At 41.1% G+C, this 14,392-nt stretch overlaps 1 protein-coding gene across 2 annotated transcripts in view; it reads right to left on the bottom strand.

Annotated features, from left to right (window-relative positions):
• Nucleotides 1-10,942, bottom strand: part of PLEK (pleckstrin) — a 28,454-nt gene extending 17,512 nt beyond the window's left edge. For both annotated transcript variants that reach the window (XR_004903717.1, XM_028516339.2), the window contains exon 1: nucleotides 10,784-10,942. Coding sequence is in view for 1 of the 2 variants with exons in the window: in XM_028516339.2 (XP_028372140.1) it covers nucleotides 10,784-10,825 (42 nt within the window). In the remaining variant the exon portion in view is untranslated. The remainder of the gene's footprint in view (nucleotides 1-10,783) is intronic.
• Nucleotides 10,943-14,392: the final 3,450 nt, after the last annotated feature.

The following is a 14,392-nucleotide window of genomic DNA, read 5'->3' as shown; positions in this document are numbered from 1 at the left end:
ATTTTTCTCATTTCTTTGTGGGTTTGACATTTTTCAAATGTAATTGGGGAAAATTAATATATGGACAAAACATGACACTACAATATATTAAAACTAGGGGTATACTTTAAGGGAAACAGAGACAAGTCAATTTAATGAAATAATTAAAATAACTAATAATAATAAGAGCTATATTCACAGACCTAGGAGTAAAAAGTTGGAATAAATGACTGCTAAATGCCTTTCAAGTCCAAAATGTTATATTCTACCTCAGGCCTATCACAGATTAATAACTGCCACAGTCCCTCAGGGCTCTTGACTTTGGAATTGGGATAAATTGGGAGAGGTTAGCCAGCACTACATCACTTCTGTAGACAAAGTAAATCTACTCTAATTCAAACGTAGCCTCAGGGGTCTGTCAGAGGAGGATGTGTCACTTGGGACTCAGGGTCATTATACACATTGAGAAGCCGGATCCTCTGTAAAACAAGAGAAATGAGAGCTTCCTCATAAAGTGCAAACTTTCTTCCAGACTTGGTCAGGGCTAGTCAGGCTAGGATGATGGGACTATGGGTGATCTCTCTCCTCCCAGCCATTATGACAGCGACAGCAGCCAGATTCTCACAGCAGCAACCTGACAGCACCTCCCCTGTGCTGCCCTGCATTTAACCCTTCCTGTCGCCAGCCCACGAGGCGCTCACCCAAGAGCAAAGCTGGAAGTGTGACCCTGCAATGTCCAGGGCACATCACACCTGACCCAGAAATGTGGAACTGGAACTAGGATCCAGGTTCCTTGAGTCCCAATTTTGTGCTCTTTCCACTTCCCCTCAGGTGTCATCTTCATTTTGGTTCTCATGCATCTTTGAGTAATTAGAATCTAAATCATTTTTTTCGGGCCACCTAGGTAGCTATACACATAACCTCATAAAATTATATGACTATAATTTCACATAATCACAAAATGCTTTAATAATTGTGTAGCACATGTCTGTTTTTTCCCATTATAGATGAAACCTTATACAATTACTTGTTGCAGTGGGTGGGTTTAGATGCTGAGTCAGATTTATTAAAATTTCCCAGTAAATAACTGTTGGTCATCACGGGACTAGTATAGCTCAGTGCATAGGAGTCCGACACTGTGTAACACCGGAAGAAGAAATCTTAAAGGACAACATGTTTGACTATAAAAAGTTGAACTTCTGTACAATAATAAAACCCTGTAAAGTGAGGACTTCCAGCAAGATGGAGGCATAGGTGGATGCACCGTACCTCCAGGCACAACCAGGATTGGAACAACAACAATTTAGAGGCAGAATAACACCCAGAACTGATAGAAAATTTCTGAATGGAAGTGGGACAGCCAAGAAGTTGAAATAGACCCGTTTATCCAGACTGGTAGGAGGGGTGGAGACAAGCAGCCGGGCACAGGTCACGGTGCCGGGAGCGTGTAAGGCATCTGGTGCGCACAACATCACAGCGGGTAGACCCTGAGTATACAGCGGCAGCTGGCAGACCCAGCGAGGTGGCGATTGTGGAGCAGGGCAGAGCGTGCAACCAAGGATCCCAGGGAAGGGACTGAGGTCCCATGGAGAACGGAGCTACCGCCATTGTTCCCTCTCGACTCCACCCTCACATACAATGTCACAATCTAGCGACTGGGGCGCCCAGCCCTAGTGAACACCTAAGGCTCTGCCCCCCCCCCCCCTATAACAGGAGCGACCAGACAAAAAAAAAAAAAAGAGAGAGAGAGAGAGAGAGATGGCTCAAATGGAAGAAAAAAAAAACAGTGCCCCAGACTCATCCTTCTGAGTGACTAAGAGATAGTTAACCTATCAGATGCACAGTTCAAAACACTGGTGATCAGGAAGCTCACAGAATTGATTGATTTTGGTCACAAATTACATGAACAAATGCAGGTTACCATAAAAGAAATGAAGGAAAATGCACAGGGAACCAATAGTGATGGGAAGGAAACTGGGACTCAAAACAATAGAGTGGACCAGAAGGAAGAAAGAAACAACCAAATAGGAAAGAATGGAGAAATAAGGATTCAAAAAAACGATGAGAAGCTTAGGAACCTCCGGGACATCTTTAAACGTCCCAACATCTGAACTATAGGGGTACCAGAAGGGGAAGAGGTAGAGCAACAGATTGAACATGTATTTGAACAAATAATAAAGGAGAACTTCCCCATTCTGGCAAAGAAAATAGACTTCCAGGAAGTCCAGGAAGCTCAGAGAGTCCCAAAGAAGTTGGACCCAAGGAGGAACACACCAAGGCACATCATAATTACATTAATCAAGGTAAAAATGAAGGAGAGAATCCTAGAAGCAGCAAGAGATAAGGGGACAGTTACCTACAAAGGAGTGCCCATCAGACTGTCAGCTGATTTCTCAAAAGAGACCTTACAGGCAAGAAGGGGCTGGAAAGAAGTATTCCAAGTCATGAAAGAGAAGGACTATATCCCAGATTGCTCTATCCAGCAAAGCTCTCATTTAGAATGGAAGGGCAGATAAAGTGCTTCTCAGATAAGGTCAAGTTCAAGGAGTTCATCATCACCAAGCCCTTATTTTATGAAATGTTAAAGGGACTTATCTAAGAAAAGAAGATTAAAAAAAACACGTATAGTAAAAGGACAGCAAACTCACAATTATTAACAACCACACCTAAAGGAAAACCAAAGGAAACTAAGCAAACAACTTGAACAGGAACAGAACCACAGAAATGAAGGTCGCATGGAGGGCTAGCAACAGGGGAGTGGGAGGAGGAGAGAGGGGGAAAAGGTACAGAGAATAAGTGGCATAGACTGTAGGTAGGAAATAGACACGGGGAGGGTAAGAATAGTATGAGAAATGTAGAAGCTGAAGAACTTGTAAGTATGACACATGGACATGAACTAAAGGGGGGGAGTGGGTGGGAGAGGATGTACAGGGTGGAGGGGAGTGAAGGGGGGAAGTGGGACAACTGTAATAGCATAATCAATAAAATATATTTTTTAAAAACCCTGTAAAATGAAATATGGATATTTATAATATATTATCATATAATTAAGTTAATATCTTTAATATGTTTTTAAAAATTCTTTAGAATCAGTAAAAATATAGGAACAGTCTCAACCTTTTAAATGGGCAAACAATCTAAGTAAGCCATTTTCAAAAGAAAAATATTCAGGCTCAATAGACATAAAAATGTATTCTTTCAATAGTCTTCAGAGAAACAAAAATTAAATAAAATATAACTCTTTGATAAAAATGTTTTAAGATTTATAAAGTGTATTGGTGAAATTTGGGGAAATAGGAATGAAAAAAGGAGCTTTATGACTCAGCAGTTTGATGTGGGCTGTTGAAAAAAACCCTAAAATCACTGTAGGCTATATAGGAGCATAAGATCTACAGTGAGAAAGTAATACTCTGAAGTTAAACGGAGCATAATCAGTAGGTGACTGCAGGTTGTGGAACTGGATGGCCCAGGCTTGAACCCCAGCTCTGCCGCATTCTAGCAGTGTGACCCTGAGCAAGTTCTTGCACCTTATTTTCTACATCTGGCAAATGGGAGCAATGCTACACTATTTTTCAGGGTTATTAGGAGATTAAGTAAAATAATCCACGTAAATTGCTTATGACAGTATCTAGAACATAGTGAGCACTCAATACGCGCTACCTATTTCCTGTAATTCTGTGCCTCTCAGGTGTGCCTAGAAAATGACCTTAAGCTCAGGAAACCTCAAAGCCATAGATAAACCAGAGCCTGTTCAAAAGAGTGACATGATGGCATCTCTTTTGGGAAATTGTTGAAGAAATGGCTAGGTTTTAGCCCCAAAAGGAACAGGCAGAGCAGGTGAGGACTGTCTTCAGAGTGTCAAACATTGTCACAGACTGTGAAGGTTTCAGAAAAAAAGTTTGCTGTATTACTTAAGAGAGAAAGTTAAATTAGTGAGGTCTCTGACACAAGAGATATTCAAGCATGCTTGTTGTGGAATAGCAACAGAAACGCAGGCCTCGGGTGGAAAATTTAACTACAAGTCATTTCAATACTTAATATTCCTTCACCCCTCAGGTTCTACATATCTATTCCAAAAAAACCTGTTGTTCCTATTATCTATATGGAGATCTTCAATTTCAAGATACCCCTGCCAACCTTTGGGTCTCACCTACAAGCCAAAGGTAAATAAATTTTTTAAATATATTTAACATGATCATCTAAAAATGAATACCCATTGAAATTTTTTTATCCTCAGATGAGAATATGCTTATTGATTTTAGAAAGAGGGGAAAGGAGAGAGGAAGAGAGGGGGAGAAACATAGAGGTGAGAGAGAAACATCAGTTGGCCTTATTATACACCCTGATTCAAACCGAACCAGCAGCCTCAGCATGAACCCCAAATTGGAATCAAAACGGTGAACTTCCCGTTTGGTTTGTGGCATGGTGCCCAACCAACTGAGCCACACCAGCCAGAGCCTCATTAGAAATTTTTAACACATTAAAAGTAACTACAATATAGACCCCTGATTGCTTGGTTTCTATGATTTAGACAAGTTTCCTTCCTGGGGACATGTTCATTCAACAAATAATGGTAGAGAAACTCCTGTGCTTCAGACCCTGGCCTGGTGCTGGGGTGAGTAAGACACAGTCTCTGCTCTTCAATGTTCACCGTCTACCGGGGGAGGGAGTGACCTCGACTGACGACTCCAGTTCAAGTCGAAGAAAGCACACACTGGGGCACGCCCTCCTGTTTGTGAGCAGCTTCACTGTGAGAAGCCACAGCCCGCTGCTAAGCACTGGGGCAACTTTATTCTGGTGTTTAGAACCCCTCCCAAGTCACTTCCCACGGAGCGAGGACACCTCCTTCAACTTCTCCTTTCCCTCACACTTCTCGTTTCAGGTATTGACTTAGAGCGGGAACTCAATGGAAAATTACGTTATGGTCAAAACCTACGTTCTTAGCTAAAGCAGAACTGTGAGTTAGTATGATCACTTATCCCACACTCATGGGACATGTTATTTTAAGTTGGTGTTGCATTAAGTTACATCTTTATTTCTGCTGCATTGTAAATTTTATTTTCTGGCTTTCCAGCCTGATCCATGAAATCACTTGTACAACATCCCGGATAAGTGGTTATTATGTACCTATTCCAATTCTTTGAAGGCAAGGACACTAATCTATTCAGTGACATATTTTTCTACATTAATAAAATTTCTCAGATTGGGCAATTTCTCAGTAAAATCATACTAAGTAAACATAAAAAAATTGGCACTGAGTACTTAATAGTGTGATTTCTGGTGTCTTAAGAATTTTGGTTCAAATCTTGACTTTGCCACTTTCAAGCTGTCTGGCCATGGACAAGTTACTTGATTTTTCTAAACATTAGTCTCCTCACTTGTAAAACAAAGATAATATTGTATTGCTTTCCATTGTTGAAAAGATTAAATGAAATAATACACTACGGCTGGCTTGTAGCACAGGGTCTAAAGTGATTACCATATAGACAGATAAGATTACATAGTTTTCTAGGAAATTCTGGGAAATCATTCTGGCATACAGTTCTCCTGGGTACCACCCATCACAACAACAATGCTTTGTAAAAGAAAAATCAATGCAGTAAAAGCCCAAGAGGGCCACAGGTAACATGATTATGCACAGCTCTGTGTGACCTTGGGCAAACCTGTGCTTCTTTGTACCTTAGTTTCCATATCTGTCAAGTAAGGCCAACAGTGGTACCCACTTTGTAGGGTTCTTATAAGTGCATCAATGCATTAAATACTAAATCTGTCCCTGCTGCAAGGTAATTACCACATCTGTTAGCTATTATGACATTGGGAATCAATGGGTGCAAATCACTGGAGATTATTTAACAGTATTGTGTCCAGAAGACAAGGTAGCTGTACGAAAGAAGTCTAGCCCTGACTCCTGTTCTCTTTTTGACCCCAGGCTTTCCTCCTTCTACCACACCTCTCTGTAGACCCTATTCTTTCCTGCCCAACCCACTTGGCCTTGGGCGCCCCAACTCCTGTGCTTTCTCCCAGCATAACGGGCCACTCAAAACCCTAAGCTGCTCTCTGGGTCCATCCTGCTGCATTGGTTGTCAAACGTTCAACAACAGTTTGCTCCATAAACCTCTTGGAATGAGGTTGGTTTGGGACATGACATGGAAGAGTCCAGGTTATTAATTGCATAACCTACTCCTCTCTCTTTTTTTAAGCTATCCTTATAAGCATATATAAATTAGTAGAATGTTTTCAATGACCTCCAAAAGACATTTATGTTTATTGGCTGGAAGTAACTCCTATTCAGAGAGAAAGGGAGGTTGAGGTCATGAAACCCAATCTTGCCTATCATACAGTTTGTCCAGGCCCCACTCTCACTCTGTCTGGCAAGTTCACCTGACCTTCCTTTTGCTGGCTTGGGTAATCCTGCCTTTCAGCATGCTGTGTGGGTCAATGAGACCATGGGCATTGCTGTTAAATAAGCTTGGGTTTGAATCCCAGGTGGTCCTCTTACCAGCTGTTTGACTGTGGGCATGTCACTTACTCTCTCTGAGCCTCAGTTTTCTCATCTGTAAGGTGGGGATAAGGACACTATTGTGTAGGATGGTTGAACTGAATGAGATCATATTCACAGAGCAATGGGCTACTACATGGTGGTGAAGGGAACCAAAGTTTTGCTACCTTGAAACTGCCTTTTGGGATATCAATTTTGAGCTGGTTACTGAGAAATAAGATTCAGAGTCCTGGTCAGGTGGCTCAGTTGGTTGGAGTGTCATCCTGTACACCAAAAGATCACAGGTTCAATCCTGATCAGGGCACACACATAAACTGCGGGTTTAATCCCTGGTTGGGGTGCATACAGGAGGCAACAGATCGATGTTTCTCTCTCACATGAGCGCTTCTCTCCCTCTCTTCCTCTCTCCCTTGGTCTCTCTCTCTCTCTCTCTCCCCCCTCCACCCCCTCCCTCCCTCTCTCTCTAAAACCAATAAGCATATCCTAAGGTGAGGATTTTTTTTCAAAAAGAACTCAGAAAGAAATTTTGGTCCTCCCCACTTTCTTGCCCAAGAGGTTCAGATATGAGTTCACTCATATCTGGAATCAAACGAACAAGTGAAGTAACATGCACAATAGAGACAAACTCATAAATAGAGAGCAGGCTGACAGCTCCAGCGGGGGCGGGGTGTGGACAGTGAGTGGGGGTTGGGGTAGGAGACACAAGAAAAAAAAAGAGCTCATAGACAAGGACAATAGTGTTGAGGGAGGAGTAGATGGAGGTGGAAGAGGTTATGAGGGGATAAACAGTAACGGAAAAAATACAATAAAAGTGAACTATTAAAAAAGAAAAAAAGAAAAGTAAAACCTACTGCAGTAGGGAAATCTTAGAATATTGCCTTAACCTAATTTGAATCAAATGTGGTAAGTGGAGGGCTTCAGGCAGGGGCCTTTAGTTTAGATACCCTGTGTCCCATTGTTCCTAAGTCACCTAGCAAGGATTTGCCTGCCATGTACATTCTGCTCTTTCTCAACTACCTGTAAGTCACCTATTCTCACTTCTGAAATCTAAGACCCCCTCTTCCACCTCTTTTCTCGTTTGTCAAAAATGTTGTATATAGAGAGGAGAACGTAGGCAGGAAAATCTCAGATATTCCTTGCAGCAGTATGTCACTGATATGTCCCCTACAGCAAGGGACATAAAAGAAAGAATAAACAAATTGGTTTTCATCAAAATAAAAGGCTTCTGTATAGCTAAAGAAAACATCAGCAAAATGAAAAGGGAACAAACTGGATGGGAAAATACATTTGCAGATGATACCTGGGACAAGGTTTGATCTCCAAAATATATGAAGAACTCACATGACTCCACTCCAGGAAGATAAACAACCCAATTAAAAAATGGGCAAAGGACCTGAACAGACACTTCTCCAAGGAAGACATATAGAGGGTCCAGAGACATATGAAAGGATGCTGAACATCACAAGCCATCAGAGAGATGCAAATTAAATTCACACCGGTCAGAATGGTCATCATAAACAAATCAACAAACAAGTGTTGGAGGGGATGTGGAGAAAACAGAACCCTCATACACTGTTGGTGGGAATGCAGACTTTGCATCCACTGTGGAAAGCAGTATGGAATTTCCTCAAAAAAACAAAAAATGGAACTGCCTTTAGACCTGTCAATTCCACTGCTGGGATTATACCCTAAGGATCCCAAAACACCAGTTCAAAAGAACCTGTGCACCTCTTTGTTCATAGCAGCATTAGTTACAATAGCCAAGTGTTGGAGGCAACCTAAGCGCCCATCAGTAAATGAGTAGATCAAAAAACTATGGTACATTTACACAATGGAACACTACGCAGCAGAAAGAAAAAAGGAGCTCCTACCCTCTTTGACAGCATGGATGGAACTGGAGAGCATTATGCTAAATGAAATAAACCAGGTAGTGAAAGACAAATACTATATGATCTCACCTATATGTGGAACCTAATCAACAAAACAAACAAGCTAAATAGAACCAGAGACATTGAAATAAAGAATAAACTGACAGTAACCAGAGGGGAGAGGCAAGGAAGATAACAGGGGAGAGAAGGGGAAGGATCACCAGGGAACACTATAAAGACCCGTGGATAAAGCCAAAAGGTAGGATTGAGGGTGGGGCATGGGGGTGGATGGGGTGGGGAAAAGAAGTGGAGGGAAAATGGAGACAACAGACCTTGAAAACCAATAAAAAAGTCATATATACCCAATGTTGCCTCACTATCTTTGGAATTTTCATGCTTATGTGAATTTTCATCAGCATGTACTAAAATTTGATTTCCTCCCATTACATGTTCCCTGTTAATTTGGTTATTAGCCTAGCTAGAACATAGAAAGTGGAAGAAAAAGTATTCATTATTTTTAGCCCCCATAGTAATCTCTATGTGTTTGTTGTTTTTTTTTTAATTCAGAAGTGGCAAGATTCTGAGGCAAGGAAATCTGGCTCTTATTAAGTGACAAAAATTGCAAAATGACAGAACTTTGTATTTCTTCTTCTTCTCTCTCTTAGCCGTCACTTCTATTTAGAGATCTTAGACAGGAGGCAAAGGAAGAAACCTGCATCGTAGAATGCAGACAGTTACCTCATACAGAAGAAAAGCGGAAACATTTTATAGTAAATACCATTGACCGCTGACCCCAAGATTTTTGACTTGATAAAATCCTTTCACCAGAGTTTTCTTAATGTTGTATTTTTCCCACCCCAAACATCTTTATTGCCAATAAAATTATAAAATTCATAAAACAAGAATAAGGAGAAAGGTATTTTCATTACCACCCAGATATCCGAAACCACATAAGAAAAAAATGAGCAAGGAGGGAGATCCATACATGACAGCCTGCTATGCTTTAACATCAAAAACTATCATCAAGGTCTGTCAGAGAGAGGTTTCCCTAGTCCTTTCTTCACTATTAACTTGACAACTACCCCAGGTACCAGTATATATCACCACGCAAATCTAGAAGAGGGCGTCCATCTATTGCAGTGTATGTATAACAACACTGATACTAATAACCATTGTCACTTATGTAGTGCCTACTACATAATATGCATAGGTTCCTAGCATATTTACATACAATATATAATATATGTGTGTGTGTGACACATGCATTATATCACACATACAAGTCAGAAACTCAGGTCTCAGGAAAGCAGGTTCCTGGTCTGTCACAGCCGTGTGACCTTGGGCAGTCACCCAGCTTCTGGGTCTCAATTTCCTCTTCTGCCAATGATAGAATGAGGCCAGATGATCTAAGGTCCTTTCCAGCTTTAAAAGAGAACCAGGCAGCGACGTGTGCTGTTTAATGCCCTTATGAGTAGGACATTTTGGCGAAAATGTCAAATCAACAAACAACCGAAAAGAGTCACAGCAGGCCATCATTCAATTAAAAAGCTGGGCATCCAAAGGAATGGACTGAATTCAGTTCATTTCTGACCTGTGTAGCTCACTTGGATCAGTATGAGTGTGCTTATTTGTGTAGGTGTTGGCCACAGGATGACAATAAGTACTGTGTGTGAACTTCACACCCTGGGGAGTTTCACAGTGACGTGTCACATGCTCACCATCGGAAGAAAAACCACAGTACTAATAAAATTTAATTTCCTGATGCCACACCAGCGAGACTAAGCATTTCTTGGTGCACTTGAGTCCTTATTTTCCAGTCCTAAAAATGGCACACTATCTACCACCTAATGGCATGTTATATAAATTCACTAAGAATTGTGAATGAAGAGAATTCAGCCTAATAAAAAAAGAGAGTTTTTAATGCACCAATTCAAAGAAAAAAGCCCAAGAAATAAGCTACAATTATAGCATTATTCTATCAGCTCATCTTTGATCACATTCTTCTCTCTCTCTTCCAGAAAAAAAGCAGGGCATTAGAATTTAAATAACAAATAAACAGTCTCTTCAAGTGACCTCTATAGCAGAAGAGTTTGAGTCTTTTAGCATGACAGGCATATGTGGCTCCTGAGAAGGACACTGTAAGTCATGAGGAATTTTGCTTAGACCTTCACCTTCTAGACCCCGTAGCCTGTGTCCCACAAGATCAAGCTGTGCTGACACCTGAGCTGGATTAGTTCACCTTTACGAACCAGAATGAAGAGGGACCTGTGCTGGCTTCCTCCTGAACATTCTACATGCTGCGATGTTCTCCTAGTCCAGCCTGATAGGTGTGGCATTAAACATTCCTAAAATGAGAGCATACAGAGTGCAAAGCTGGACTGCAGTCCTCCCCAACCCTATCTCCATTGACACCCTTGTAGGTGGCATTTCTGCTTACCTTTTTCACAAGGTAGCCCTCCCTGATCTGCTTTGGTTCCATGCTGGCTGGACAAACAGACAGCTGGGTCCACTCAGAAAGTTCTCTCAGAAGCTCAGCCTCCTCTGAGGGCTGAGGCAGTTGTGGTCTGCTTTTCTATAGTGAGGTCCCTTTCACAATTTCCCGTTGGCTGGCGTTCACATGATCACATCCTCTTCCCCTCACTGAGGTGGAAGATCAGAATAAGGAAATGCAGAGGGAAACGACCCATTCTGTGCTAATGCTGGAGACTTATGAAAAGTACAGGTGGGTATTTTTATTACCGTAAAGAAACTCACATTCTCTTAAAGAGATGAAAACTGGTCAAAGGAAGAGGAAAAGGAACAAGAAAATCTTATTGGTAGAAATAGTCCTGGCCTAGAAATCATTCTTGAGATTCTGAACATGCTTAATAAAAATGCCAAGAAATTCAAAATGAACAGTTAGCATAGTGAAGGTAGTGACTATTAAATGAATGCCTACTTCTCTGCCAGGTACTCTTCTAGGTGTTCTTCAGTCAGACTCATTTATTGCAGTCCTTACAGGAAACGCGTGGGGAGAAGTTTATGATTGTCTCTATCTTACACATAAATCAGTTCATGCTCAGAAGAGAAAGCAGTTGTCTCTAGGTGACACAGCAGATAAGAGATAGAACCAGAACAGGAGGGAGAGACCTCCCAGGATCCTGGCGCCTCCCCTCAGCCTGAGAACCATGTGTAACACAAAACGCTAATCCTAGAGTAGCTTGTAAAAATATATATATATATACACCTGGCTGGTGTAGCTCAGTGGATTGAGTGCGGGCTGTGAACCAAAGTGTCGCAGGTTCGATCCCCAGTCAGGGTACATGCCTGGGTTGCAGGCCATGACCCCCAGCAACCTCACATTGATGTTTCTCTCTCTCTCTCTCTCTCTCTTTCTCCCTCCCTTCCCTCTCTAAAAATAAATAATAAATAAAATCTTTAATATATATATATATAGAGAGAGAGAGAGAGAGAGACAGAGAGTTTGAGACACTATACTTTACATTCCTGGCTTGGTGACTCCCATTTAGATGAACAAATTCAAGTGCTACAGCAGAGAATCCTATTGTAGTGCTGTTTAATCTTGCATTTCCCAAAATTATTTAACTGCAGAATTCTGTTTTGAATAATTTCTACAAACGTTCTTATTACACGCTGAACTGTATCCACCCAAAAGAAATCCTACTCCCCAGTACCTTAGAACATCATCTTACTTGGAAATAGGGTTTGGGGGATGTGATTAGTTTAGTTAAAATGAAGTCATACTAGAGTAGGTGGGCCCTTAATCCAACATGACTAGTGACCTTATTAGAAGAGGGGTAAAACACAGAGAGCAGACAGCCGCGTGACAGCAGAGGCAGAGACTGGAGCGACACATCTGCAAGCCAAGGATCGCCTGCCAGCACCAGAGCCAGAGGAGCAAGCAAGATTCTGTCCTGGAAGAGTCACAGAGAACATGACCCTGCCAACACCTTGATCCCAGATTTTTAACCTCCAGAACTGTAAGACAATAAACTTCTATTGGTTTAAGCTACCCAGCCTGTGGTACTTCATTACAGCAGCCCTAGGAAAGTAATTCAATTGTGAAAAGCTAGCCTTCTACACAAAAAACTTTGAGAATGTTTATCTGGCCATGTGAAAATAGGTTATGTAATCACTCGGTGCCTCAGTTTTCTCATTTGTAAGATGAGGACAATAACATGTATTCTGATCCTTCTCGATGATAAATTCAGCAGAGATTATAGGAGTAAACATAGGACTAGATTTTTGACTAGTTCCCATTCCTCATTACATCAGTCAGCATTTTTTGGCTGCAGTCAACAGAAACCAACTCTGACTAACATAGGCAAATAGAGGCTCACAGAGTTGAAGAAAAAAAAATAAAGACTCAGGTTTTTGAAAGGATAGAAATCGGGAAGCAAGAACTAATGGGCGGTTTCTTTGAGACACCAAGCTGAAAGAATTTCGGTGGTTTTCAAGCTCTGCAATAGTTTCCAGCAACCAGGCCTTTGATGGAACAAGCCTGGCTCAGTGCTTACCTCTCAGCCACCTGACAGGAGAGCATGTGGACTGTCCAGCCCCTTCAGGACAGTGCCTGGCAGGGAGGGCTCACCCCCCAAAGAAAAATTGGGACACTTTGAACAACAGAAGAGTGAAAGGTCCCTGCGTGTAAAAACCCAGAAAATTCAGCAACAGGAAGATCTGTTCTTGGGGTTTTCTAACAGCCTCCTGATTCACTCTCCTCCTTTCCAACTCCATATCTAACCAGTAGTCATTGTCCCTCCATTTTCACTTTTCATTTTATGTTCATGTACATTACATAAAATTATAGATGGCTTGTTATCAATTTCTTATTGCACCAGCTTAGTTGACAATTGTTAGAAAGTTTGGGTGAGTAAGAGTGAAAAAAATCAACATTCGATGGCACCTGAGCAAAACAGAAACCAAACAAAGGGATGATTTGTCCTGTCTGCATGTAAACAAGTGTTTTGCGATGTCTGCATTTTTTTTAGGCAATGGAAACAGTTCCTAGATTCACCAAGTCTGATTTTATAGCTAAACTTACCTCGTGTTTAATTAACCAAGTGACTTCCAAACACTAATGTTTTCTCCCTTTGTCCAAATGTGGTCAAAGGTCTTAAAGAATTTTTACTGAAATATCATATTTTTTAGATGCGTACAGTATAAAAGCAGCCCCCTGTGTTCTGAATAATTTATTTAAAAATTATGTTTTGAATGCCTCTATATGCCCTGGACTAGGTAAAATGACTTGCCATCAAGTAGCTTAAATTTATTAATCAGCTGAACATTATTACCAGGGATGGATTAGATGCTCCCACTCCCCCTTTCCCTGCCACAGGTCATCATGCCTGCTTAGCAACACCTAGTGGTCAGTAGAGGGAACTGTCTGAATCAGTGACATACTTAGGACTTTCACTCCTGTAGGATATAAAACTGAAACTCATAGCCGCAGACAACAGTATGGTGGTTACCAGAGGGAAGGGAGTGGGGAAGAGAGGGGAGATAAAGAATGAAATATTTGGTGACGGAAGATGATTTGACTTTGGGTGGTGGACACACAATGTAATATACAGATCATGTACCACAGAAATGTACACTTGAAACCTATATGAACCTATTAATGTCACCCCAATAACTTAATAAACATAAAAAATTTTAAAAATAGTTTAATCAAATGCTCTTCTGCCCTGTCTGATCCCATCTCTGGATCAGATCATTAGGACCTCTTTCAATATCTATGTTATTCATGTGTGTCTAGGATTGCTTTCAAAAGTCACTTTCTGTCCTCGTTTTAATTTTCCCACATTGGATCAATTCCTTGAAAACATTCTTGTAGTGCATTTTATTGGTGTAAGGAAAATTTAGGACTTTGGAATAAGCAAAAAAGAGTACTGCAGGTCTGCAATGGAAAACTATACTTCATTTACACACACATTTCCAGGGTATCTGATTCTGTGGAGCTTGTTTTTCCTTGTCCTGGAATTACTTTACAGCTCTGTAAATTGTGGGTAACTCATAGCAACGCAAATCATTCTTGTCCACAGAC

Source organism: Phyllostomus discolor, chromosome 6 (assembly GCF_004126475.2).
Source record: "Phyllostomus discolor isolate MPI-MPIP mPhyDis1 chromosome 6, mPhyDis1.pri.v3, whole genome shotgun sequence".
In the NCBI taxonomy this organism is placed as follows: Eukaryota; Metazoa; Chordata; class Mammalia; order Chiroptera; family Phyllostomidae; genus Phyllostomus; species Phyllostomus discolor.
The sequence above is the reverse complement of the archived record's forward strand: the minus strand, read 5'-3'. Positions and strand labels throughout refer to the sequence as shown.